General features: G+C 39.8%; 2 protein-coding genes across 6 annotated transcripts; one reads left to right on the top strand and one right to left on the bottom strand.

Moving 5' to 3' along the window:
* Positions 1–3,335: 3,335 nt before the first annotated feature.
* Positions 3,336–17,458, top strand: TUBE1 (tubulin epsilon 1). Of its 5 annotated transcripts, XM_071806624.1 has the most exons (13): positions 3,336–3,494; positions 3,575–3,648; positions 5,524–5,576; positions 6,820–6,895; positions 7,461–7,576; positions 8,596–8,717; positions 10,027–10,214; positions 11,052–11,227; positions 11,986–12,126; positions 13,634–13,774; positions 14,666–14,840; positions 15,616–15,722; positions 16,264–17,458. In XM_071806624.1, exons 1-13 carry the CDS (start codon positions 3,470–3,472, stop codon positions 16,289–16,291), a joined length of 1,422 nt encoding a protein of 473 aa, XP_071662725.1. In that variant the 5' UTR covers positions 3,336–3,469; the 3' UTR covers positions 16,292–17,458. The 5 variants fall into 5 exon arrangements, with proteins under 5 accessions (XP_071662725.1, XP_065691469.2, XP_071662726.1 ...); XM_065835397.2 differs by lacking the exon at positions 15,616–15,722 and having other exon boundaries at positions 3,342–3,494; positions 6,820–6,877; XM_065835396.2 differs by lacking the exon at positions 15,616–15,722 and having other exon boundaries at positions 3,359–3,494.
* A 143-nt stretch (positions 17,459–17,601) lies between these two features.
* On the bottom strand, positions 17,602–26,811 carry CCN6 (cellular communication network factor 6). Its single transcript, XM_065835401.2, has 5 exons — positions 26,710–26,811; positions 22,336–22,612; positions 21,667–21,909; positions 18,757–18,950; positions 17,602–18,370 (listed from the first exon to the last, which is right to left on the bottom strand). The coding sequence occupies exons 1-5, from the start codon at positions 26,770–26,772 to the stop codon at positions 18,089–18,091; spliced, it is 1,059 nt and encodes a 352-aa protein (XP_065691473.2). The 5' UTR covers positions 26,773–26,811; the 3' UTR covers positions 17,602–18,088.
* Positions 26,812–27,704: the final 893 nt, after the last annotated feature.

The raw sequence follows: 27,704 nt of genomic DNA on the forward strand, positions 1-27,704 counted from the left end.
GGTGGTGGACTCACCGTCCCTGGAGGTTTTTAAACTGAGATTGGACATGGCTCTTAGTGCCATGATCTAGTAAATGGGCTGAAGTTGGACCAAGGGTTGGACTTGATGATCTCTGAGGTCTTTTCCAACCTAGCCAATTCTGTGATTCTGTGATTCTGTGAAATGAAACATGAAGTCAGTGTGTGATTATTTCTTTTATAGTTGAGCTGCCTGTTTCACTAAAGCTCTGAGCACATGCATCAAGACAAACCGGTTACTACGCTTCCACTTCCTGCCCTTGGACCTCCTTTGGAGGCTAAAAAACATTCCCACATGAATATGAATCACAGTTGCATCTCTGATTCACAGTGTTTCCCAGCTCAGTGAGAATAATCACTTTACATTTGCCATCACCGAACTCTTAACGGCATATTGGAAGCCAAAGCACAGGATTTCTTGTTGCAATCTCATGTTCAATGGAGCTAATCCCATTAACTTCAATCTTGATGGGACGTAGAGCACAAAAATTACAGCTAACTGAAAGTACAAGTAGAAAGTGTAGCTAAACTTAAACAAGAAAGCTAGCCAGATACAGTAATATTCCAAGACTTCTGTAGACTCTAAATCAAACTCTAGAATGCTTAAAGCAATGTTGTACTGCTTTTAGCCTAAGTAAGGCCAAAAAGATGTGAAGGGAAACTTTAAGGACATGACAGTAGGCAAGAAGTATATAACAGTTTCACATCGAGCAGCCAGAACACACCACAGGTTTGGATCAGTTCAGGTAAGCAGAGGGAACAAAATCAAGCTACAGGTTACATCTAAACTGTCTGGAGAGAGGTGAGAAATTACTATCTGCTTTCCTGATGAATATTGATGTAGTTTTACACCAGTGATTAGTTTATAAAAGAAGTGTTTGAGGCAGTATTACTCTATGCATGCTAAACTTTCCACCTGCCTGTAACACTGAAGCCATTGGCCTTTTGCAACTTCAAACACAGAGCTTGAGAAAGCTCGAGCCACTTATTACTTTTTCTTCAGAACAAAACAAATTTTCAGTACATGGACTCTTCTCTTTCATTTAAGATTTTTAAAATTAGTCTTGAGATGTATTTCTTGTATATAATGCATTACTGTTATTATATTTACCGCAATACATAGTTAACCTTCGCAGGGAAGTTTTTTAAAATAGTCATTTGGCATAACTTTATTAGAAATGTACAAGGCATCTCTGCTGGAACCTAGGTCATGCCCAGGAGTCAGCACCATGGTTTCTCCAGAGCAAATAAAGGATTAAGATACACTTCACATTTCTATTAAGAAATTAATTTAGCAAATATTGTTTGCACATTGTGGTGGGTTGACCCTGGCTGGATGCCAGGTGCCCACCAGAGCTGCTCTATTACTCCCCTTCTCAGCTGGACAGGGGAGGGAAAACACAACGAAAGTCTTGTGAGTCACGATAAGGACAAGAATAGATCACCCACCAATTACTGTCATAGTCAAAAGAGACTTGACTTGGGGAAATGAATTTAATTTACTATCAATCAAAATCAGAGTAGGATAATGAGAAATAAAACCAAATCTTAAAACACCTTTCAGCCCTCTCTTCTTCCTTGGCTCAAATTCACTCCCAATTTCTCTACCTCCTCCCTGCCAGCAGCACAGAGGGACAGGGAACAGGGGTTGTAGTTAGTTCATTACACATTGTCTCTGCCATTCCTTCCTCCTCAGGGGAGGACTCCTCACACTTTTCCCCTGCTCCAGCCTCGGGTCACTCCCATAGGAAACAGCTCTCCATGAGCTTCTCCAATGTGAGCCCTTCCAACAGGCTGCAGTTCTTCACTAACTGCTCCAGTGTGGGTCCCTTCCACAGTGTACAGTCCTTCAGGAACAGACTGCTCCAGCGTGGGTCCCTCACAGGTCACAAGTCCTGCCAGCAAACCTGCTCCAGCCTGGGCTCCTCACCATGGGTCCACAAGTTCTGCCAGAAGCCTGCTCCAGCATGGGCTCTCCATGGGCTCACAGTCTCCTTGGGGCATCCATCTGCCCTGACGTGGGATCATCCATGGGCTGCAAGCAGGTAGGAGCACCTCCTTCCTTCTGCTCCTCCTTCAATGATCTTGGTGTCTGCAGAGCTGTTTCTTTCACATATTCTCACTCTTCTGTCCAGCTGCAATTGATGTTGCACCAGTTTTTTCTTCCCGTTCTTAAGTACATTATCACAGAGGCACTACCACCCATCACTGATGGACTCAGGTTTGGCCAGCAGTGGGTCCGTCTTCGAGTCAGCTGGCATTGGCTCTATTGGATACGGGGGAAGTTTCTAGCACCATCTCACAGAAGCCACCTCTGCGCCTCCCCTGCTACCAAGACCTTCCTACACAAACTCAATACACACACCAGCACCACAAACAAAATATTTTGAAAAAGCATGTTTTGTTTGATAGTTTTAGCCATAAAACCTAATGAACTGGATTACATAGAAGCACTTTTGTTCTCCCACAAGAAGCAGAAGTGCCATGTGTCACATGAGAGCTCTCTGTGAGTGACTGCTTTGTATATCACACGTCCTTTACATCATTTTGCAGCGTAGCTATGCTGTGAGCCAGTCTCACCATGCTGAGACAATAGCATCTCTGCATTTCCCATCTCTCCTTTTTAGCCCTGAAGTTGCTATGTTTGACACATAAGCTGAAGCAGGTCCCAATTGCACTGTGAACAATCACTTGCAAAAGAAATATGAACCAGAGCTTAACAAAAAACTTAAGTTACAAGCTTGATGGGAGGGTACGTTATTACAGCATTTCCATATGACCATTTTTTCATTTCATCTTTAGTTTGTATTTTCATATCATTTGGCACATTTTACACCATCACTCTGAATAATGTATTTGGGGAAAATAAAACATATCACACATTTTTAGCCATTGGAGGTAATAAACTGGATTGTGTGTCAATTTCTCTGCTCTCCCATGGCCGGATTTCATTTTAGGTCTCTGCCGTGTCTTCAGTACTTGGGCTTTAGCCGAGACCCTGTAGCCCCTGAGAGGTTCACCCTCAAGGCTACACCCGAGTACCTAACCACGTAGTGCCGTACTGCCAGACAGGCGAACAGACAGCTTGCTGCTCCCTCAGCTGCTCTCCAGCGCACACTTATTCTTATACCAAACCTTGAATCTTTTAGAAACAGACGCAACCATCAGAACCAACACCCCAACGCCGCTGCCTCGGACTGGCTGTCGTTGGGCACCGGCCTCAGGCTGCAGGCGAGGCACAGCTGCCCCCGCCTGCCTGCCCAATGGAACGTCCCACTCGGATGGGAAGGCGGCGAGTAGCTTAAACCAACGCGTGGGATGTTCCACCAGCCGGAGGAAGGCGGGGAAGAGGAGTTGGCGCCGTTGGAAGAGCCTTCCCGCCGCAACCGCTAAGGGGGCGCGGCTTCCGGGTGCCGAGTTCGAAAGAGGAGGCGGCGGGCGGCCATCCGGCCATGACCCAGTCGGTGGTGGTGCAGGGTAAGGGGTCGTGGCGCCCAGAGCCCTCCCCTCCCCTCCGCCTCTTCCCCAGCCCTGACCCGTGTCTCTCCCTTTTGCAGTGGGCCAGTGCGGGAACCAGGTGGGCTGCCGCTTCTGGGACCTGGCGCTGCGGGAGCATGCCGCCGTCAACAAGGTAACGGCGCCGCTTCTCCCCGGCCTCGCCTCCGGCCGCGGATGACCTAAGGGGAGCGGAGTGGCCGTTGGGCCGAGCTGCCTTCCGTACTCGGCGCGGGGAGGCTGCGGTGGCCCTTGCTGCGTTCCGTATTCTTTCCTGTGGCTGCGAAGTACTGTACTTGTAAGGCTGCTCTGTTACCAAGTAAACTGTCCCCAGGTTTTTATGCCGTTTAACAAAACGTCTCTAATTGGGGTGTTGATTGACAGCCGGCTGAACACGAGCCAGCAGTGTGCCCAGGTGGCCAAAAAGGCCAACAGTATCCTGACTTGCATCAGTAATAGAGTGGCCAGCAGGACTAAATAAGTGATCGTGCACTGTACTCGGCACTGATGAGGCCCCACCTTGAATCCTGTGTTCAGTTTTGGGCCCTTCATCGTAAGAAGGACATTGAAATACTAGAGAGAGTGCAGAGGAGGGTGACGAAGCTGGTGAGGGGTCTGGAGCACAAGTCTGATGAGGAGCAGCTGTGTGACCTGGGGCTGTTTAGCCTGGAGTAGGCTGAGGGGAGACTGTCTGCAACTACCTGAAAGGAGGTTGTAGCATGGAGGGTGTTGATCTCTTAAGTAGCGAGTGATAGGACAAGAGGAAATGGCCTCAAGTTGCACCAGAGGAGGTTTAGATTGAATATTAGGAAATAATTCTTCACAGAAAAGGTTGTCAGGCATTGGAACAAGCTGCCCAGGGAAGTGGTTGCATCACCATCCATGAAAGTGTTTAAAAGATATTTGGATGAGGTTCTTAGGGACATGGTTTAGTGCTAGAGTTAGGTTAGGTTATGGTTGGACTCAATGATCCTGAGGGTCTCTTCCAAATGAAATGATTTTATGATTCTAATTCAGATCAAGTTTCTCAAGCCTTTCCACCTCAAAAAGCCCAGGGTACCTCCTTAATGGTGGACATTATCAGGCTGAGTCAATGCAGGTTCTTTGCCACTGGCAGCAGAGCACACCAGTAGCCCATCAAAGCCCATCCTTCTTCTCCATGTTAGTGCATTACTGAACAGCTGTGCTGACCAAAACAGCAGCATAAAGAGGGCAGAGGATTGTGCTGAGTACCCTGAACAGAAATGTGCTCTTCTTGCCATGATTGTGAAGGTATTATTTCCTGGTGAACACTGTATGTGAACAGATAATGATGAGCAGACCTTTTCAATACTTTCTGTTGGAGCAGCTGTAACAAGGCAGTGGATGACATTCATATGCATGTGGTGAGTCTCTTGGTTTTAGTGTAGCAAACAGTGACTTCCAAATTCTGCTTCATCAGGTCCATAGGAGTATGTTAAGCAGTCTGTAAAAATAATGATATTGAAGTATTTAAACTTGTCAGGTCTCTAGCTTTGTGGTGGGGTAAGTAATTCCAATGCGGCCCCTCAGCAGGGAGTTTAAGAATCACTGATACAGTGTGATGTGTTTTCCTTTCCACAGAATTTCATGGGCATAAGTGCCATTGGCATGGAGCTGTCCCAGTGTTCTGTCAGTAATGAGCTGAGTCACCTGAACAGTAGCTATTTGATTTAATAATTGAACTGGGATCTTCAGTAAAATCCTGAATCTTTAGAAGTGAAGAAAGACTAGTTGTTTAATCTTGTGCTGAAAAATTAATTCCCTAGTTACATTCTCCTGTCAGTTTTTAATATCAAGTTGGTGCTTCAATGAAATGTTATTTTTAGTGCTGACTAGAGCTAGTTGGAGTCAACAAGAAATTCACTCTGTTTTGAGTGGGAGGTTTGACAGGTGGCCTTCAGAGGTCCCTTCCAACTTAAATTATTCTATGAAAAAGCGCTGAGAATTTCTTATGTTGCACATTATCTAATGTCATGTTGTTTCCTTTTAGAAAGGAATTTATGATGAGGCATTAAGCAGTTTCTTTAGGAATGTAGATACAAGGTAAGTCTTCTTATCAAGCAGCTCAGGGGTTTAACACAGTAGATGAACAATTCTAGTATCTTCTCTTAAGTTACAGTTTTCTTTATTTCAGGTTGCATTTAGTTTGTGCTAGAAAAAGGTTTTGCTTTTTTTTATTCTCCTCAAAACATTATCTCTTCCATTTTAACTATGCTTACTTTGTAGTTAAAGCTGTTGATGTTGGGTCTGTTTTCCTTTCCTTCTGTCCCAAAAGAGGACAGTCAGGTTCTGATAATTTTTGCTGTTGTGAATCATGATCAGGCTGCAAGGCCTCTGAATACCAGCTTAACAGCATTTATTGAAGAGTTGTAAGAGGAATTGTACATAAGGTAGTCAGAAAAGGTCATGTCAGTTTTTAAATCCCTTTTATCTGACTGGTTCATTACATGAAGAATGGTGGCTATGATTTATTAATGCTGTTAAGACCATTCAGTCATCTCTTATCTGTCCAGTTCCAAAAATTCTTGCAGTTTGCAAGAATAAAACAGTTGTGAAACCACCAAATTTATAATGGACAGGTTGGCCGCGATAGAAACATCTGTTTTCCCTCTGTAAAGAGGAGGGACTTACCATACCTAATAATGTAGAAGTTTCCAGGAGGATTTACCTACCTGTGAAACAGAAGAATGATCATACAAATTTCATCTTTTCTTGGAGCTGTTCATTTTCCTTTGGAAACAATTTCCGCTTTTAACTGTAGGCTTGAACCATGATTTAATTAGGGAGAGTCGTTTCAAACTCTTGCTCAGGCTGTGAGGTTTTGGTCTTTTGTTATTGTTGTGGGGTTTGTTTTAGTTTAATGAGAAAGTATTAGTTTATCTCTCAGGTTGGTGAAAGCATAAAACCCTGTGTCATAAAATTGACAAACTTCGGTCTTCTATGTGATGCCATACCACTGTTCAAAATAATGAATCCAGGTGGGTTATTATGTCAGAATGCCTATGGAATTGCCACAGAGCAGAGGCTGTATCGGAGAGTAAACTTTCAATGCTTATCTTTTCAGCTTCTGAAGTACTGGTTAGGACATCTCGCATTTAGATCATGTCCTGTAATGGCATTATATTAGGGCATTATGAGATCTTTCTTAGCTGCATGTTCAGGGTGTTTCCATTTGTTTATATTTTAAGAGTCCTCTGAACACAAAAGATTAAGTAGGGAATCTTACTGTAATATATACTGCCTTATTTTTTATTATGATTCTGAGTTTGATTTTTTTTTTTTCCAGAAGTGGTGGTGATAGTCCTGATATTTACAAAGGAAAAATCTGCTCTTTAAAAGCACGAGTAAGGCAATCTATAAAGGTCATTCATTTTACATTGCAAATTTATGTCCAATTGTGTAGGAATTTTCATAAGGTCCTTATAATTCCATGTGTTTTTAAATACTACTTTAAATAGTAACATTTCTAGTAGTAACTTTCATAGTTTGGTGCAGTAATGCAGTTCACTGCCAGTCGTCTTGAGTAATTTAAATTATAATTTTAATAAAATGATTGCAGACATTACCAACCAAGGCTTTATATGAATTTTCTAAGGAATACATTTATTCGAGCCACCTAAAGTGATTAACAAGCAAGAAAACTTGAAGCATAAAAATGCTTTAACGTATTTATTCCTAAGTACTTAGGCAAAATATTATAATTTTTTTTTTTAATTGCTTTATCTGAAAAGCTGTCCTGTTGAATGACTTGTGGCAAATCAGCCAAGATGAATCCAGTTGGTCTCCTAGTTAACAACTGAAAGAAGGTTTCTCTGGAGCTCAGTAGAAACAACATACCTTTTATACTGTAAATATTTTTTTTTTTGTGTGTGTGATTACTTCGAAGAGTTGTTTGCTTACTGACTGAATTTTTATTCTTTCTCAAAGGCACTGTTGATAGACATGGAGGAGGGTGTGGTAAATGAAATTCTTCAGGGACCATTGAGGGATGTGTTTGATAGCAAGCAGCTTATCACAGATGTTTCTGGTTCAGGAAACAACTGGTGAGAACCTCTTCAGAAAGTGTTTCTTAGCAGTTAATTAGAAGGCATTTGAAAAGGGAAATGATAACAGTAGCTTTCTGGCTCATTCTAGTGCACCTGGGGAGCTGCAGCATATTACCAGTAAACTTTGGAGTCACTGTTGCCTTGAGGAGGGCTTTGAAAAGCCTTTTACAGAAGGATGATTCTGCTGATATATCATTTTATCTGTATTTTATTCCTCTTTTTTTAAAATTTCCTTTTTCAAAAGAACGTGCTTTTTATTTTTGTTTCTTTGGTATTCAGCTGCTTCCATTGCTCAGTCAAAGCCATAATCTACTTTGAGACTGTGTAACTAGTGTGGAAATGAGATATATGAACAAATGCACTTCTGATTTCTAAGGACCACAGAGTCTGGCTTTGTGCATATAAACTACATTACAAAAAAGAGAAATTCAAAAAAAATTAACATAATGAATTCCAGATTTCCACCAAGGACTTAATGCACCTCTAATAATATTCAGTGCACTACAGACTGGAAAGCAAATCATCAGCAAATGTACCAAGAGTGCAATATAGGAAATAAAGCATTGTGTAACTTCACCATATAACAGGCAAGGACTTGTGTTGAAAATGAGCTGTTCTGTTTTTTCTGTTGCTGGTGATAACTGATGCACATAGTACTCAAAGGAAGATCTATACACATATTAGATAAAGATATCTTTATTGTTAAGGGGTGTATAACTCTCAGTTCATAATTGCAATTTGATCATCCAGTGTGGGAGCTTATTTCCTTGTCAGTACACAGTAACAGTGCACGCTCCAAAGCTGTGGCCTTAGTGCTGCTTGCATCCTCAAAATTAGAACTATATCCTGACCACCATATTCACATGATGTAGTCACAGCTTAGCAACTCATACAAATTAGGTGTTTCACCCAGCTCTGCACTCTGAACTCGAAAAATGTCAAATAGGATGAGGTAAAACAAAAAATTGAAAGATTGATTGTTGGATTTTTTTTTAAAGTACTTTTCCTGTCTTCAGGGCTGTAGGTCATAAGCTATATGGCTGTCAGTACCGAGAAAACATTGTGGAAAAGCTGAGGAAAACTGCAGAACATTGTGACTGTCTACAGTGTTTTTTTATAATTCATTCTATGGGAGGTGGTAAGTAATTTTTTTATGGTTAGTATGATTGCAGCAGCCACAGGTGAAAAATAATAACTTGGATCTTGAAAAGAAGATCAATCTAATAATCAACGTCATTCAGAATACAGAATAAAAAAATTTAACACAGTCCTGTTAAATGGACCTGTATTTATTTATTATTTATTTTGTTAGAACATTGAGGAGCCCTAATCATGAACTAAGGTAAGTGCTACCCAGAAAAAAATACAGCTAAAATTTTAGATATGAGGCAGCGGGTGGATCAAGATAGGCACCAAATACAAGGAAACACTGAGGTATTACTGATCAGAAGGAGGGACAGTGGCTTCAGAACAGACATAATTGTTTTAATCAAGTTATTTTTAATAGTGGGGATAGAGTTGTCCAAAAGGCTTTCAAAGAGACTTCTAGTGTTGCTTAACTTTAGAAAAACTTTTGTTTTTCTGTATTCCTTCCATATAATTCTCTTGAATCTGTTCTGGCTACTTTCTTAATAAACCAGAAGCGAGAATCCCTTGCAGTGATAGTTTTGTCATTACTGTATTTGCCACTAAGCTTTTCTCCCTCAGAAACACTGGGTGGGGCATCTCTTATAATTCGTTATGATGTTGAAAAAGGCACAGAAAATAGCTCTAAATATGAAGTAGGAGTTTTCTCAAGGGCCTTTTTTAGTGACCACTTGCTTAATTTGAGAGACCCTGCAGATTTCTGTTGTTGCCAAAAACTGCTGTCTTGTTTATGGATGAAATTGTCTGCTGCTGAGAGTGTTAGCTGCCCAAGACAGAAAAAACACAGTTCAGTTCTGTGATTTGAAGTCGGTGCTACGTGCTTAGTGCTAATGAGGAAAAAAAGTGTGTGTGCTGGGGGAAAGAGGTTATTGTGTTTTGACTAGAGAAGAAAAATTTCTAAAACTCTCACAGGAAAGTAAGTAATTGTTTGGGGCAGTTCAAGGTTTTTAAGCAAGTGTTTTATTTCAAAATTCAAATTAAAGATTTTAAAATAGAAATAAAAACACTAGGTCAGAAAAATGTTGATTGCACAATAGGACTTTCTGGTTTGCAGAAGTTTGACATTGTATACTTCATCCTCTCTGGTATACTATAGGAAATACTTTTATCACTTAATCATTTTCCTCTCTGGGAACAACCTTCCTGCCTTTATTTACATCTGAGTAGCCTCTGCTGTCAGCCAGATGCTTCAGAAAATATTAATATATAGAATTGGCGTTGTATGTTTCCAACATAGGAGACTTAAGGCTTGTGATAACATAGAGAATCTTTTCTCTCATTCTGTCTCCATTCATAATTAGGGACAGGATCTGGTCTTGGAACTTTGGTGCTAAATTTGCTTGAGGATGAATTCCCAGAAGTATATCGATTTGTGACTTCGGTTTATCCCTCTGGTGAAGATGATGTTATTACTTCTCCATATAACAGTGTTCTGGCTATGAGGGAGCTTAATGAACATGCAGACTGTGTGCTACCAATAGAGAATGAAGTAAGAAATAATGTTCTATTTCTGTCAACTTTTTTATTAGACTGTACATAGGAAGTGTTTCTTCCTTCTGTGTATTGATTTTCGTGCCAAGTCTTAAGCATAAAATCATTTTTTAAAATAATAATTGAACTCGTAACTCACTTGCAGGCTTTGAAATTAATATGTGTATGACTAAAAAGTTGCTCAGCACCTTCAAAGTAGTCTAGAGTGATTTTTTTTTTTTTTTCATGTCTATTTCAAGGTAAACAGTGAAAAGCTGCTGTTTACTGAGGCTGAGAGTCTTTTATTCTTTTGACAATAAATTTGTGCATAGTATTAGTAGAGTCATGCAAGGGAAGTGGCTGACCACTCAAATTCTGATAGACTTTACTGACTGGGGATATGGGCATCACGGCCACAACTGACCACACAAACCAGTAGACCTACTTGAATCTAACTTCAATTCTCTTGCTGTTTGCTGCTGGAAAGAAATAAAAAAAAAAAAAAAAAAAGTGAAATGTATTTAGAGAAGATATTTTTGCTTTCACAGGAATGATGAGGATTTAAAATGTAATTTTAGAAGATGAGGGTTTTGAATAGTAGAATAAAATTCAGACTTCTGAATCAAGCTGTGTTCATGTTTGTGACGTATAAGCAACAGACTTTTAGAAACACTTCAGTCAACGGGAATGGGTCAAAAGTTGGACTTATATATATCAAAGGTATAATCTTTGAACTATTGGTAACAGGTCTAAGCTTTTTCTTGAAGACTAATTGAAATGAAAAATTGGGGTACCGGATTTGAAAACTCAGTGCTCAAGACTTTTTATGTGCTTTTTTTTCTTTTCTCTCTCAAAGTCTCTGTTTGATATAGTTAATAAAATTCATCAGATGACCAGTTCTGGGAAGCTGGGGTCAACTGTGAAGCAAAACAGCTTGGTAACGTCAAGTGCGACCAGTACAAAAACGGTACAAGAGAAGCCATTTGATGCAATGAATAATATCGTAGCCAACTTGCTGCTGAACCTGACAAGGTAAAGTTACAGGTTATTCCTCTGTAATAGTAGTATTGTTAGAGGTGGTGTATGCTGCAGGTATGCAGGCCTGCATCAATTCAAAGAGTATTGTTTTCCATTTGATATAAGTCGCCTCTCTTTAAGAGTAACTAAATGTTGAAAGTATTTGGAAGTATTTGGATTGCAGTGGTGTTTCTCTAGCCATGATAGTTTTAGAACTGAAGTGAGAAAACATTTATAGGCAGAAGGATATTGTCTTCCATTAATGCTTAATAGAGCTCAGTGAGGTTTGCATTTCTAGGTCAATTGTGTTATTTCATAAATACCATGAGACCATTGTTGCTCCTAAATTGTCTATAGCTGTGAGAAACTTCTGGTGAAATATAGTTGTGGAGTATTGGCCTGCTTTTCTTTTAAACAGCTTGCCAGGAATGCTAAGTCATGCATGCTTTATTAGAGCCTATTTATTAAAACTAGTATTCAGCAGCTGTGTGCATATACTGAAAAACAGAGCTAAAGACTGCAATTGGGAAACTTAAGGCCTCATTCTTCATGATTAATTGTTCTATAATGAGAAGTATAAGGAAATAAGATATAGCACTGTTACTGCCAAATGTGAAAGCTTAGTAATTATACATGAACTGTTTCTTGAATGGTGTGTTGTTTTACTGTTTTGTTGCAGGGAACAATTGAAAAATAGATTTAATGAATGTTTACCTTATAGAAGTAATTTACTTAGTTTATAACAGTTTTATAATAGTTGGTTAATTTTTCAGCTCTGCTAGGTTTGAAGGTTCCCTTAACATGGATCTTAATGAAATCAGCATGAATTTGGTTCCATTTCCTCGACTTCATTACCTGGTTTCAAGCTTGACTCCTCTGTATACACTGGCTGATGTCAATGTACCTTCTAGAAAGTAAGAAAAAAAAAAATTATGGAAGCTTTACATTTGAAGCTTAATTTCTGATTCTTCCATAGTTTTCATTTTTTAAATTCCATTCTATAGCGAAGTAGAAGTTCTAAAAGTTTTAAGTTTGCCACATTTTCAAATTTATCCTGCATGTTTTGAGAACATCCTTTGTCTCCCTTTTTTCTGTAATGGCTGAACAAGTAAACTTCAAATGTATTTTTGTTCTCTGCTGGGAAATGTTTCTGTTGGAAAAATGTATTACTTACCTGATAGATAGAACCTACACCACAGGTTCTTTTGAGTAACAGTTTGCAGTTGACTCACAATATACTGTAAAGGAATTAAACTAGACTCCTTGGGAAGTAATGGCATCTTACTTCAGTCTGGAGATAAAGTGAGCCTGTTTAACAGCTTATTGTAACAATAAGCTGATGCTCGTCAAATTTTGCGAGATGATTTATCCAACTGAAATGGCAGAGAAATAATAAATTAAAATAGATTTCACTGGTTGTATTGAGTTTAAGTCAGCAAAAGGTCTAAATAGTGATAGAGGCAGCTGAGGGTAAGTGATGAAAGTAGGCAAAATGGAGCAGAGGCCACCCTTTTTCTGTGATAGCAAGCTGTGACAATCAGTTGGATCTCTTGAAACAGTACCCTGAGGAGACAACACAGTGCTGGAGGGAAGGTGGCAGATGCTCAGTCACTCGTGTTTCAGATTAAAGTGGGAACAGTAGTATTTTTGTCTCCTTTATTTAGCTATTTTTTTAATAGGCAAATTGTGTTAGAGGCAATTAAAAAAAAATTGAGATGATAGATCCAGCTAATTTGGAACAAATGGAAAGAATAGCTTAGATGTTATGGGTTCAAAGAGACCTCCTCAAGACTCCGTCTTTGATATCCCACAATACAGTGGAATTTGCTTGAGGAGGTGAAGAGAGGAAGAATATGATCTGCTGTATCATTTTCTAAAGCAGTCATACATGATAAAATTCTAGTAAGTATAGTCTGTCTTTTCCTAACTCTTTAATTAAAATCAATACAGTTATATGATTCATTGATCTTTTTAAATAGTCAAGTGTAACAGACAGATAATCATTTCTGTAGCACTTTGGTGTTCCTGCTAGATCCTTCATAAGCAATGAGATTTTCTTCTCAAATTGTCATATATCCTGAACTTCAAATATTTAAATCATTTTGCGTATTTAAATACCTTGTAACCTTTGGCCCATAATTTCCTTAATAAGGGTCTCTTAATCTGTCCGTTTCTCTGACTTTGGACTCAACAGTGGGTTGTAGCTTGAGGCAAAAATGGATCTGGTCTGTTTTTAAAAACTTCCAGTGCCAATGTATGTACATATAAAGGTTTGAATCTTTTTCTGTCATTCATCATCCCAGGTTAAAATTACCTTTAATTTCAGAATTTTGTGAACTTTTAAACCATGATGGTGGGCATTCTGAAGAACTTTAGCAGCCTGCTTTAGTAAAAGTAGATAACTCTTTTCTTTCCACTCAGGCTGGATCAGATGTTTTCAGATGCTTTTAGCAGAGATCATCAACTAATTCAAGCAGATCCAAAGCACAGCCTCTACCTTGCCTGTGCACTTCTCGTTCGAGGAAATGTGCAGGTTTCAGACCTTCGCAGAAATATTGAAAGGTTTGTAATTCCTCACCAAGTAGTCATGGTACTTGTTATTGAAACTGTTATCAGTTGTCCAGAGCACTCCCACTTTTCACCTGGAGCATTTCTATACCAAATCAGTTTACTCAGAAATATTTTTCTAAATTTCAGAAAGGACAAAAATAATTTGCTCAGTGAGTTAGAATAGGTCACAGCGTTCTTGGATTTCCAAATAAAAGGAGCTGACTAGATGTTGTGTTCTGTTCCTCCCATTCTCAAAAATGCAAAAGAACACAAAGCCCAACCTTCCAGAGGTCTCCTGCCAGTAAGCATGTTGGAGGAATAGGTTCTGTAGTCCAAGTTAGTTTTCTCTGAACAGGAGCCCTCTTTCTTTCATGGTTACTCTTGTGTAGATAGGCAAACATCCCTATTTTAACAACTCTCTATTATTAGCATTGCTTTCTATCTTTTACATTATTGGTCTACATAGGTTATAACAGGAAAGGCAGGGAAGCTTCATATACAGGGTGGATTTTACGGGCAGACAGGGACATGGGGAAAACTTCTGAGAGTCAAGAACAGTTCACTTCTAAACTCTGGGTATACTGATTGTTTCTGCACAGTATTAATCTGTCCCTAAGTCTCAGACTGCTTGCAGTCCCTTCTATAGAAATAACATGCTTCTAACTTTAATGTATCATAGTTTGAAAAGTAGCAAAACAAAATGAGTGTTTGAAGTTTAAATTCAAAATAGATATGCTGTTTTAGTCTGGAGCCTGAAATGTCTTATTCAAAATGCTAGTTAAAACTCTCTGTCTTAGTCCTGAAAACCTTAATGTTAACATTTTCAGACTGTTTGTTAGCTAAGGAATATTAGGCTTTGTGTTATTTACTTTTCTTAGGTAACTATAAATTTTGGTATCACAGGTTGAAACCTTCCCTGCACTTTGTCTCCTGGAATCAAGAGGGCTGGAAAACTGGTTTGTGTTCAGTACCTCCTGTGGGCCATTCCCATTCCCTTCTGGCTTTAGCAAATAACACCTGTGTGAAACCAACTTTTATTGAACTTAAAGACAGATTTATGAAGCTCTACAAGAAAAAGGTATAATTCTCATCACTGTAACATCCATAGCCACCCATCATTAGCATCTCAAGTTATTGGGAAACGAGCTTTATTATTACAAAGGGAGTACTTTAAAGTAGCAACCCAAGATTTTTTATTTGTGTTACCTATCAAGGAATCATTCCAACAGCTGAAGTCTGTTGGAATGATTCTTAAAAAGTAAACCATTTATTAACCTGTACCTACCAGGCAATATGCTTACTTTCTTCAGCAATGAGACAGTATCTGACAGATCTGCCTATGAGTTCATGGTGGATTGACCTTGGCTGGCTGCCAGGTGCCCACTGAGCTGTTCTCTTGCTCCTACTCAGCAGGACAGAGGCAGAAAATATGATGAAAAGCTCCTGAGTCAAGATAAGAACAGGGATGTCACTTACCAGTTACCATAATGGACAAAATAGGCTTGACTTGGGTATTATTAATTTAATTTATTGCCAATTAATAACAGAGTAGGACAGCAAGAAATAAACCCAAAATTTCTACCTTCTCCTCATCCTGAACAGCACAGGGGGATGGGGAGAGGGAGTTGTGATCAGTCCATAACATTTAATCTCTGCCACTTCTTCCTCCTCACACTCTTCCTCTGCTCCAGCATGAGTTCCCTCCCACAGGGTGCAGTCCTTCACAAACTACTCCAACATGGGTCCTTCACACAAGGTTCAGTCCTTCAGGATGAGGCTGCTTCAGCGTGGGTCCCCCATGGGATCACAGGTCCTGCCAGAAAACCTGCTCATGTGTGCACTCCTCCCCACAGGCTGCAGTTCCTGCCAGGAGCCTCCTCCTGCATGGACTCCCCATGGGTCACAGCTTCCTTCAGGCACATCCACTTACTGCAGCGTGGGGTCTTCCATGGGCTGCACTGTGGGTATCTGTTCCACCTTCTCCCACTCCTTCTTCATTGACCTTGGTGTTTTCAGGGCTATTTCACATTTTTCTCACTCCTTTCTCCCACAGCTGTTAGGCAGCTTATCACAGAGGCACTGCCAACATCACTGATGGACTCAGCTTTGGCCAACAGCAGGTCCACCTTGGAGGTGGCTGGCACTGGCTCTGTCCACTCTGGGGCAACTCCTGGTGTCTTCTTGCAAAAGCCACCCCTGCAGTGCCCCCTTCCACTTCCCCCACCTTGCCATGTAAACCAAAGACCCAGTCAGGTGTACCCAAGAAGAGAGAATATAAAAAGATGGATGTCTGAAAAATGAGTAATACCAACTGTGATTCCATGGGGGATTGCTACTAATGTTGCCAAGTATTTAAGCAAGGGAGGTCATGATACAGGTCTTTAAATCTACTTTCTACAGAGCTTGCACTCCCCTCTTCAGTGCAGGCTAAATGATACTTATTAAGCCAAAGGAATTAGGTGCCAAAAAGAAGGATAACACTGAACTTTTTATTCTGATAGGCTCACCTTCACCATTATCTGCATATAGATGGGATGGAGCAAAGCTGTTTTGCTGAGGCCGTATCATCTTTGTCTGACCTAATAGAAGAGTACAACGAACTGGATGCCACAAAAAACGGGCCTAGAACAGATCCACCAAGACTGAAGATAGCTGTTTAAAGAAGGAAGAACTGATTTAAACAAACAAACAAAAAAATCCCTCAAGCAGCCAACAACTTCAGTTAACCAGAATGAAGTGCAATGCACATAGTTATTGTCATTCCAAAGTGAGACTGGGACAGTCTGCCAGCTTCCTCAGCTCTCTGAGAGGTGTCATGTTAAGTGACAGGCCCAGCCTGTAAGAAAGGTTTGAAGGCACCTAATTATAGCAGATATCTGTAAGAGTATCTAACTGTAAATTGACATACTGTACGCTGTGAAGAGAAGAGAGGTTGTAGCAGCCAAAATTGTGGTTCTTTTCTCAGACTTGCGGTTTATGGTAAACTAAAGGCAGGCCATCCTTCAAAGAAGGATCACCATTGCTAGATTTGGTTTTTAGCAAGTAACTATGAAGAGAAGAAAGCAAGATGAAAGCAAGTCTCTGATGAAAATGGTCTCTTAAACTTGACAGGATACTCCTCGCTTCAGAATGTTCTGAGCTATGTTCATAGTTTTAATATTTTTGCTTCTATGTTGTACTTAACTGTATAAGAGTATTCTGAGTTTATATCAAAATTAGCCATATCGTAAAATTCAACGAAACACATTTTGTTTCAAGTATTATACTTGGAGTATTAATTAACACATTATTTTAATGATTCATATTCATGAATGCTGAGTTGCACTTGACAATGAGATAATACAAAATACCTCTGAGCAAAACATGCACTTATTATGAAATTATAATGACTGTTTGAAGAACAAAGTCTATATGCTTAAAAGAATGCAAGTAAAATTGAGTTTTAAATATTTATAATTACAAGGGTAAAGAGACTTATATTACAGTAAGACTTTTTACAAAATAGACATCCAAGGCTGGCAAGCAACTGGAAATAGCTGTACATTCGAAGAGCAGCAAGACTAGTTACAAATCATAATGTATCAATGCGATGATTTCTTAAAGCGTGGAGTTCTAGCAGAGCTGGAGTGGGTATATAAGTAAGGACAATTTTCAATGGATAAGTCCAGGAGTATTCAATAAAACATTTTTATAATATTTGAAAGCATTTTTTTTAAGAAAACATTCTAAAAATAGTCATTTCCTTGAAATTTTGCAGTTCTGTTATCTGCAGGTGTCCACTCATTTGTTCCTTTACAAGCGTGCATTGTTTATATTCACGACACTAGAGGAAGATTATCTGCTGCAAAAAGCAATCTGTTCTTAAAATTGACTTCTCATGTTTGAAACAGCATTTATGCGTTTTACTCTTGCAGATACATAGTAGAAATGTTAATTTGAGAATCAAGAATGATAGATGAAGTATTACGGGGTAATCTTTTTTCTAATAAGCTAGTTGGGGCATCTATGAACTTACATGTATTTGAGGGTAAGAACTTGTTACAGTGGGGTACAAAGCTGTCTTGCTGTGTTTTTGCGATTACCAAAAGTTCTCATTTTGACAATACTAGCATTATATACATACTTCTCAAGAATGTATTTCAATATAAAAACAACTAATTTAAAAAGATGCACTCTTATCTGCATTTTCCATGTGCTATTTAAAAAAATGAGCATTCACATATGTAGTTCCACTGTAAATGTTGCTGTGGCAGGGGTTACGCTAATGCTTCAGGATGTGAATGTGCTGTTGCACTTGTGGTACGTTACAGTCAATGGTGTAACTTGTCATAAAACCGTGAGTTCAGAAAATATATCTCCTGGAGCGCTGCAACTCCTCTGACATACACACGATGTTATCCACATCATCTTCCACTTGAAGAAGCCTTCACTGGGACACTCAAATTCTACAGTGATCATTTTGGACTTACTCGGTATGCAGCACCTCTTGTCCAAGCACACCCCACAGAAAGTTAGTTTGTAGCTTTGAGTAGTTGAGCATCCGGAAAAAACTATTTTTTCTGCTGCAGGAAGCTGAAATGTTGGTTGACATGTTTTTCCTTTAGGAATCTTTAATATAAAAGTAAAGAAAAGCCTGAGTTTTTACACATCAAAACACAATGTGTAAGAAAGTATTGTAACATTTGCATAGAAATAGCTTGAAAATTGCTCCTTCTGAAAGCTGTCTTATTTTTCTTTATCAGCCAACAAATAGAAAATATTTTCTCAGTAAGCATCAGGGCAGCACTTATATTTCAGGATATTATATTTTTTTGAAATTACACTTTTGTACTTTACCATTGAGACCTGAAGACTGAAGGTAGAAAATAGGGAAGAATTATTTTTAAACCCTTAAAAAAGGAATGTCATTTTATGTTAGTAGTTGCTAATTTGTCCATTCTTCCATTCTGCTATTTTCATTTTCTATTAGGAAGTCCTTTTGTATTAGAAAGTACCTTTATTGTCTTCAGTATATTGGTCAGGCAAGGCTGGATGAAGCATAATCTCTTTTCTTTTTTCATTTCACATTTTGTGTTGTCGTTGGTCACTCTGCTGGATACGCCAATGCCGCAGGTCCTAGAGCAGGGTGTCCAGGGAGTCGCCTGTACCAGGCACTTCTTCTTCAAAACTACTGGTAAACTTCTGTAAGCTGAGACAGCAATGTGTTGGTTACACAGCACAACAGCCCCAAAATGATTAATTGAAAATAAAAGAATAAATGTTTTATTTCTGCTCATGAAGGTACTTTTGTAGTTAAGTCTAAAAATGAGGCGTGAACAAAGTTATACGGAAGTTTTAGGATTGAGCTGCCTGTAAACTTTACTGACACTGGGTACTCAGATCACAGCAAGGACTGTGAAGTTGCATGTGTTGTATGACCTTCCAGTGTAACATGATGGAAATGTGGGGAGAGTTATTTATGGAATTTTTATGAAATGCCCTGAATGGAAGAGATATTGAACATTATTGAAGGCCAATCATAGCTTGAAAAGGGGTGCTGAAAATATTAATATTGATTTCTTTGTAGATTCTGTGAAGGGTTGGGGTTTTATATTGAGGAATAAAATTCTCCAGTCACTTCTAGGTATCACCAGAAAGCCTATTTTCCAGTGGATTAGGGCTAGATTGGATGGAAAACACTTGAGAAACAAAATTGCAGTGCAAAAGTTCATGGTGAAACTCTGCAAAAAAACCCATGGAGTGTCTGCATTTAAGTAAGAACATGCATAGAATTACAAGGATACTTGGAAAGTAGACAGCAATTTAAAGATCTCATTGCAGCAAGCAGATTAAAAGCCTGTCACAGATCTGCAACAAATAAAGGGAAGTTAAATGGTTCTTCATACTTCGTGTGTTTTTAAAGTATGATCTACAACATCTCTATGTATCTAAATTAGGTAAACAGAATTGACAAGAAAAGCCAGAAAACAAAGCAAGAGCATGAATGAAACTTAGCACTTATTATCCATGCTAACAAAAAAAAAAGGCTTTTCAAAATGGGTATTGGCCCTTTGAGCCATTCATGCAATTCATACACAAGCTGATGTGGTAACTTGCATTGTGCTGTGAAAGGGAAGGGGGAAGATTTCACTCTCAAGAAAATTTCAAGGTGCTTTTCTTCAGAGGGAGACAGGGTTCTTTTGGGGGTTTTGCACATTTGCAGTTCCTTGTTTTCTGTGTTATCTGCTGTTTCCAAATACTTGCTTGTGCCTAGAGCTTCAGTTTGTTATGTAGCTCAGGAAATCTCGCTGGAGCAGCCATGCCTCTGCTCTGTCTGGGAGCACTGTCCTAGTTAGCTGGACTTCTCCATCAGCTGCATCTTGCAGAAGGAGCAATTAAGTGGGTTTGTATGACCTGAAGAACAGAATAGTGTCTTTGAGCAGGTACAGCCACCACAGGGGCAGGCTGTTGGGTCCCTGAACTGAGTCAAATAGCAAGTGTGCTTTGCAAACTGGATATCTTTTTCTCAAGGTTATGTTGTGCAGTGGATTCAAATTTCTGAATAACACTGTGAGGTGCTGACTTCAGTCTGCTCACTGAAGAAGTTACGTGAAGTTTGGCTTCAGCTTTTGGATCCATTGAAGTGCTACAAAGTAAATGTCTTAATGCTGCTCTCCAGGTACCTGAAATACCCACAAACCCAAATAATGTATTTTATGGGGTCAAATGGTTTGGTTGCCATTGATTTCAATGTGTTATATTTTCTCTTTGATCAGATTAGCATTTGAAGTCAGTTGCCTTACCAAGTGTGTTTTTATATGCATCATTAAGTATATTTCTGTAAAAAGATTTTGATGTTATAGATTTTGTATCGTAATTTTGAAATAAAGATGAGCTTTTTTATTTTTGCTAACTTGCATAGTCATTTCTAGCATGTTAGCAATTGTCCAAACTGAACTTCAGATTTTGTAAGTGGGTCTTTTTATCTGCAGATTGACTTCTGCGCATCTACCTGTTTGCTCAGCAGTCTGTTATGAAGGTTTTCTGATAAGCTTTGCAATCTGTTTTAATTTTATTTTATTGATCCATAATGATGATTCAGGCCATAATTTCCCTGTAATTCAAGTTGCCACCAAGTAAATGGCTCAGCTTTCTGGTACCCATGTTAGTTACAGTGAAGACACTGTGGAAATTTGCAAGTGCACAGGGAAGGAGACAGCACAAGCACAAGCAGCTGTGGCCAGGGAAGGGCCGGGATAGCTGCTTCTGGTCATTATGCTTCCTTAAATTAGAAAAAATAAGTACACTATTAGTAGCAGAGCAAGAATGATGCTAAAGAGAATGTCAACTGACCTTGGCAGAACTGCATGGCTAACGGTTACATTATTTTCTTCAACAGAATAGAGAGTAAATTGAGAGGAGAGTTGTCCTTGCAGTGTCCTGAAATTTTGTGAGTTGATTAAAGCTGCAAGGCAGTCTTTATCATTTTCTGCTTTCTATTTAAAGAAGGGGGCTGCAATGTGTTCATGTATGTATGTGACAACGAAGACTCCCTGCTGCCACAAAGCAGGAGAAAGTGAGACAGCTCACAGGCTGTGAAATGGCTTTTCCACCAGCAGCCCTAATTGGTCTGATCTTGATGAGTAGTAAACCCTTGCAGAAAGATGGGTTGAAGGTAGCTTGGGCCAATTGCCTGGGGACAGAAGCCAAAAGTCTTTTTGCTTTTCATATTCATCAGGCTTAGAGAAAAGAGTCTGTGACCTAAGAGTAAGAGGGGTAATTGGGACAGACCAGTCACTCTGGCAATGGCCTTGAGCAAGAGCTGAGAAATTGCCAGTGCACTGCCAGGCTGGCTGCTGGAGCCAGGGATGCTAAATGCAGCAATATTCCTGTACAGAAAAGTTTACCAGTGTAGCCAGGCACACCTGACATCAATCTGTAGTTTGTTGATTGAAGCTGCTTGTGCTGTCTCAGACCACAGATGAGTTGTCCAGGCTTCTTTCTGTCCGTGACCCTGGTGCAGGGACTTGCTGCTAGTTTTGGTGTGAACACAGGTGTACATCCAATTGCACCACTGACACACAGGCATTTATAAAGTGGGTTAGGTTGGAAGGTCTGCCCGTTAAGATAATAAACTCCATTGAGCTCACATCCTACAGCTATCAGATCTGCAAATGGTAAACAACAGTTACTAATGCAGGAGGAGCATGTGGTTCCTGCTTACAGATCAGCCGTTACTGCACCCACAGCTGTGATTTCTTCCCAGTCCAAACACATCTCTTTTTGTTATGCCCAGTGATAACTATAGCCACCTAACCTTAAATCAGTCATCAAGAGGTCTGCAAATAACAGGCTTGTGCACAATGAACTGGTTTCACTAGCGGATATGCAGGTGAGTCTAAAGACAGTCCCAGCTCTGCTCTCAGATTCTCTGACTGAGCAGTCAGGGGACTAAATTAGTACAAATTGCCTAGCACAGAGCTCTGTCGCACCAGCATGCAGAGTTTTCCTCCCAAACTATTCACCTGTTTGGTCACCCGTGTGGTCCCCACCCCTCCTGGATTTCAATAAGAGAACATGAAAGAACAACTTACATGCACACATGCCTGTTTCATACCTAGGCTTGTCTTCTGAGTAGTCGCAGTAGAGGCCTTTGTGGGGATCACAGATGTCTGCTTCATTGCAGGTCTCTCCTGCCTGCTTGGCACAGACCTTACAGCAGCCACAACCATCCTTCACCAAGCTTACCCCAGGGGTGCAGGTTGGCACATGTGGGCATCTGCATGGCCAGTGACAAAGCTCCTTGCGTTCGCGAACTTCACTGGTTTCTGAAGGTTTTTCTCGAGGCTTCACTGGGGGGCTGTGGAAAAACTTAAGACACAGTGGGATATTTTGAGAGCTGAATGCATTATACATAGCTGGGATAGCATAAAATGAAGTTGAGATGCAAAGAACTGTTGCATGAAGAAACTAAACATTTCTCATTTCACAGGATCCAAAGAGTGTAGTGCTGTGAGATTTAGATAGGAGACAGAGGACCAATTTCATCAGTCACTGTCATGCACTGAGGTGTCATTCTACCAGTGAGCACAGCCTACTGCTTGTTTGAAACACTGTTCAGTGGACTTCCCTTTCAATAGAACAAAACCTGTAGTAGAGCTCAAGTAGGAAAAAAGTGTTTTAAAGTAGATGGTAGATTTATTTTAAATATTCATAGAATTATTTAGGTTTGAAAAGACCTTTAAGATCATTGAGTCTAACTGTAAACACTGCCAAGTCCACCACTAAACCATGTCCCGAAGAACCTCGTCTAAATGCCTTTTAAACACCTCCAGGGATGGTGTCTCAACCACTTCCCTAGGCAGCCTGTTTCAATGCCTGACAACCCTTCCTGTGAAGAATTTTTTCCTAATATACAATCTAAACCTCCCCTGGTGCAACCTGAGGCCATTTCTTCTCGTCCTATCAATTGTTACTTGGGAGTAGAGGCCAACACCCTCCTTGCTACAACCTCCTTTCAGGTAGTTGTAGACAGTGATAAGGTCTCCCCTCAGCCTCCTTTTCTCCAGGTTAAATACCCCCAGGTCACACAGCTGCTCCTCATCAGACTTGTGCTCCAGACCCTTCATCAGCTTCACTGCCCTTCTCTGAACTCTCTCCAGCACCTCAGTGTCTCTCCTATACTGAGGGGCCCAAAACTGAACACAGTATTCGATGTGCAGCCTCACCAGTGCTGAGTACAGGGGGATGATCACTTCTCTAGTCCTGCTGGCCGTGCTAGTTCTGATACAAGCCAGGATGTTCTTGGTCTTCTTGACCACCTGGGCACACTGTTGGCTCATGTTCAGCTGGATGTCGACCAACACCTCCAGGTCCTTTTCCGGCTGGCAGCTTTCCAGCCACTTTTCTCCGAGCCTGTAGCACTGTCTGGGGTTGTTATGACCCAAGTGCAGGACCCAGCACTTGGCCTTGTCAAACCTCATGCAATTGAGCTCAGCCCAAAAATCAAGCCAGTCCAGATCCCTTTGCAAAGCCTTCCTACCCTCCAGCAGATCAACACTCCCATATTCCTTTCCACAAACCTCCTATTAAATGAATTCGCTTTTGATTCCTCCAACTGTTTGATACGCAGCCACTGCCCTGTGTGCCACTTCTAACGACAAACCCCTTTTAAAATAGTAAACTTCTCTGAGCATTACTTAGGCTCAAAAATTTAAGTAGCTGTTTAGGAAGAAGCATTATTGTATTTATAAATTCTCTTGTGCTAGATGGAAAAACTAAATCCTGTGAGTAATAAGGGAACCTAGTACTTCCACTGAGCTTAATAGGTCATTTTCTAAGAGTGTATCCATTTGCATGAGTGTTCATTGAGTTCAGGGCTTACAGAGCAAGGACATATCTCTAAAAGAGATTTGCATCAGCAGTAGGAAGTCAAGATCTAGCTCGAATTTTCCACATTCTGTCTCAGAATTCATGGGCATTTTGTTTGGTTGTTGGTTTTTTTGTTTGTTTATTTGTTTGTGTTTAACAAAAGGAAGTCCTAAGTGATTCTTAATGGGTTTATTTTTCTGTGCCATGGGAGAAGATTGAGTCAGCACATAGTGAGAAAGGATTCATTTGAGATAACTACATTCTGTCTGCTTTTGCAAAAAGCTTCTTCTAAAACATTACAGTTTAGATCTTAGCATTGAATCTTTTCATTCTGCTGATTTCAGCAGAAATGTAAATCGTGATATAGTTATTCATCACGGATGACTGGATCTATAGTGAAGTGGGGGCACGCACAGCGCTTGGCCGCTACTACAATGTAGGGCTTGGGAGCCACTCTCATCAAGCAGCTCCAACTGCCCAAAAAGCAAGAGGGAAAGACAAGATCCAACCCCTCATCAGGTGCCAGTATCACCATCTAGCTTGCAGAAAAAATTTAAAAATATATCCTAGATTTTTTCTGGGCACGTGAAGCCCTGTCTATCAGTTTCCCTCTGTTCCTCCAAACTGCAGGGCTCTGCTGATGCAGAAACAACCTCTGGCAGAGATGCTAAGGAAAAGCTGGAAAAGGGGTCATTCAGCTGAGTTTCCTTTCAGTTCAACTTTCAAATGGAACCATCTGCAGAATTCAGCATTTCATATGTCGTATCCTATGAAAGCTCTCACAGCATAATTGAGCTGGCCTAATTGCACGCAGCAGTAAATGACCTTTTAAAAGGCTTTTTTCTACCACTAATTTCCATTTTTCATGGTCATTTACAACTATACTTACAATATCTTAATCCACAGCTACTAATGAAGCTCCAAAGTAGTAGCTTTCAAATTCCTTTGGCTGAATGATTTTTAAGATGCATATTAATTCACAGAGGCAATTCAGATAATAAATGAATATTAAACAATGTCATCTGGTATTCCATGCAGCACCCTGAAGATATAAATAGTTTCATAAATTTGTTATTTTGTTAATAATTTGCTGGTAAAGGTTTTCTTCTAATCCTTTTTACCTAAATGCAGAAATTATATAGAAACAACAAACTTTACATTTTTTTTAGGCAGCTAAGCCTTTCCTATAAACTACACTGTTAATTTGATGAACATGTGCCTTGGAGTGCAAGGTTTCTTAAAGGCTTGTTCTGGAAACAAGACAAGTGTTACTATACATTTAGCAGCATTTAAGACTGTATGGTTGCCTTAGGAAATTCACTTTCTTAGTGCTTTTTTTCTTCTTAAGCAGAGTAGTATTATTAGGAGTTTGGCCATGTACCAGCTATATGGGGTTATGTGGCTTAAGTCAGGTATCACATTTCAAAATGGGTATGTGTAGCAGGAAATAGTTTGTGCTTCGACCAGTATTTTTAATCTGTATTACAAATTAAAACATTCTTTAAACCTATAGAATTCTACCTAAGCAAGTGATTCTTCTCTCCTTTTTTTAGGGAAATATGTCAAATGAAAGGTGTGAGACTATAAAATTTCCCAGTAAGAAAAAAACTATCAGGCAAATATCTGTGGAATTATTGAGAAGCTTGGTCCATCTGAAAAATCTTCAAAAATCTATAAAGTTACAATGCAAATTTAAAGTTTGCTTCTAAAGTTTACAGGCCAAATATTTTTCTCATTCTTGCTTCCCAAAGTTTCTATATCAAAGCCATCCACCTCACACAAGTTCACTGCATACTTTTTGTGATCCTGTGAGCAGATCAGAAAATTAGACTGTTGTGTAAGAACCCTTCATGTGTTGTTTGTTTTCTTATGTTTTAAAGATTGAACAAGGCCCACGTGGCATAAGTAAGCAAATAGCAAAAGGAGTCAATATATTAGTGCTAATGTTCGCTTATCTTAGTCTGGCTTTAAATATGCAGAAAGTTAGCAGAGGGAGAAAGTAATTTGAAAATTCTCCGTTTGTCATTCATCTTGATTGCAAAGGAAAAATAAACTGTGTACAAATAAAGTGGATTTTCAGTTTTCAGTAAATACATAATGAAATTGGCCTTTGACACAGATACCTTCAGCAAAAGCTATCACTTAAAATTTTCTCATAAGAGATAAAGCCTAACACAGCCCAGGTGCCTTTCTCATTTGTAAAACTAGTCTGAAGTCTCTATATACGTCTCTATATATACACGGAATATGACCATGGACAAATTTTTACTCTCTTACTGCATCAGATAACCATTTCTGCTTCTATATTAAAAAAAAAAAAAGAAAAGTCACTGATAATTTCAGCTTCCCTAGCACTTTTTTTTCCCCACCAAATTGTATTAAGGTACAGATTAGAGAGAAAATAATGCCAAAATCAGAACTGATGCAGTAAATAAGCTGCAAATTAAATTTACTTCAGGAGTAGGGAACATCTCCTTATTCTTTACGATGAATTTGCTTCTCTGAAATTTATTTTGTCATCAAGCAAATAGTAACTTGAAACCGGGACAGGGTGAGGAAGGGAGAAATCTTTTCTTTTTTCTCTTTAATGAACTTACCTGTTGCGTACAAGGGATGATGAAGATGGTGGGAAAAAGGAGCCACCGCATGTTCCTGCACATTCAGAAGTGGAACTGGGAGATAGGGAACAGGCTGAGCTGTGTCAGAGGAAGCACTGAACACAAAGCTCTCCTCTGTCTCCCTTGCCAACCCGACTTTCCCCAGCACATGCACAAACACATACACGCATTCACACTTGAAATTCTCCACTTCATACAGAACCAGCTTCACACTGAAATTTCTAACTGATCTTCTTTTTCTCTGCCCGGCGCTAGAATATAGGTTTTCACACCCTGCTTGGTTTTCACACCCAGCTGCTTCCATAGATATTGCCTGACTTAATTGAGGTCGGGCAGGGTGACATCTGATTCTTAAAATCTTGCTGCTGGAAATGTACTGTTATTTTTAACTTACGTTTAAGTCCATCTTAGAGGACTTTCTGAAATCTGAAGGGCAGAGCCCCAAATACATGTATTTTTTGAGACAGAAAAAAAGCAGCATTTCTCAAAATTTCTAATGTATTGTGCCTAATAAAATCATAGCATAAAAATTAGCACTCTTAATCCATGCTTTCTAAATAGGAAAAGAGATGCTATAGTGTGTTATGACGCTAGTACATATTTTACATTGCTTCTTTCCGTGGAATAATAACGAGCAAACCAAAACTGTAATGTACTTTTCCCTGAAGTGTGTACTTTGTTTTACTGCCATGCCACCCTGCTTAGACACTAGACCGTTCAAATCTTCAAATTTCCTCCTCCCTAATGCTACTGACGTGACGTGCCTGATTTTTAGGCTAAGAAATTAATGTCTACAGAATAAGATAAAAGCTCCAGTCCTGCAACAGTGGTGTTAGTGGTGCCCTGGCAAATTCTCCTCCTTTGCATTTGTCCTCACTCATTCACCTCCTCTGAAGTCCAGCAGCCACTGGGGGAGGCTGCCAAAGCCCACGCTCCCCCAGCAGCCGCTGTGTGTGGAAAAAGGCAGTGGTGGG

The sequence above is a fragment of the Patagioenas fasciata genome, chromosome 3 (genome assembly GCF_037038585.1).
Source record: "Patagioenas fasciata isolate bPatFas1 chromosome 3, bPatFas1.hap1, whole genome shotgun sequence".
Taxonomy (NCBI): domain Eukaryota; kingdom Metazoa; phylum Chordata; class Aves; order Columbiformes; family Columbidae; genus Patagioenas; species Patagioenas fasciata.

What these genes read in the sequence shown, in the direction of transcription:
- TUBE1 (XM_065835396.2), top strand. Translation starts at nt 3,470, where the DNA reads ATGACCCAGTCGGTGGTGGTGCAGG. An exon ending in CCAGTCGGTGGTGGTGCAGG is followed by an intron (nt 3,495 to 3,574) that starts GTAAGGGGTCGT and finishes TCCCTTTTGCAG; the next exon opens with TGGGCCAGTGCGGGAACCAG. An exon ending in AATTCATTCTATGGGAGGTG is followed by an intron (nt 8,718 to 10,026) that starts GTAAGTAATTTT and finishes ATTCATAATTAG; the next exon opens with GGACAGGATCTGGTCTTGGA.
- CCN6 (XM_065835401.2), bottom strand. Translation starts at nt 26,772, where the DNA reads ATGTGCAGGAACATGCGGTGGCTCCTTTTTCCCACCATCTTCATCATC. An exon ending in TGAAACAGGCATGTGTGCAT is followed by an intron (nt 21,910 to 22,335) that starts GTAAGTTGTTCT and finishes TACCATTTGCAG; the next exon opens with ATCTGATAGCTGTAGGATGT. An exon ending in ATATACTGAAGACAATAAAG is followed by an intron (nt 18,371 to 18,756) that starts GTACTTTCTAAT and finishes TTTATATTAAAG; the next exon opens with ATTCCTAAAGGAAAAACATG.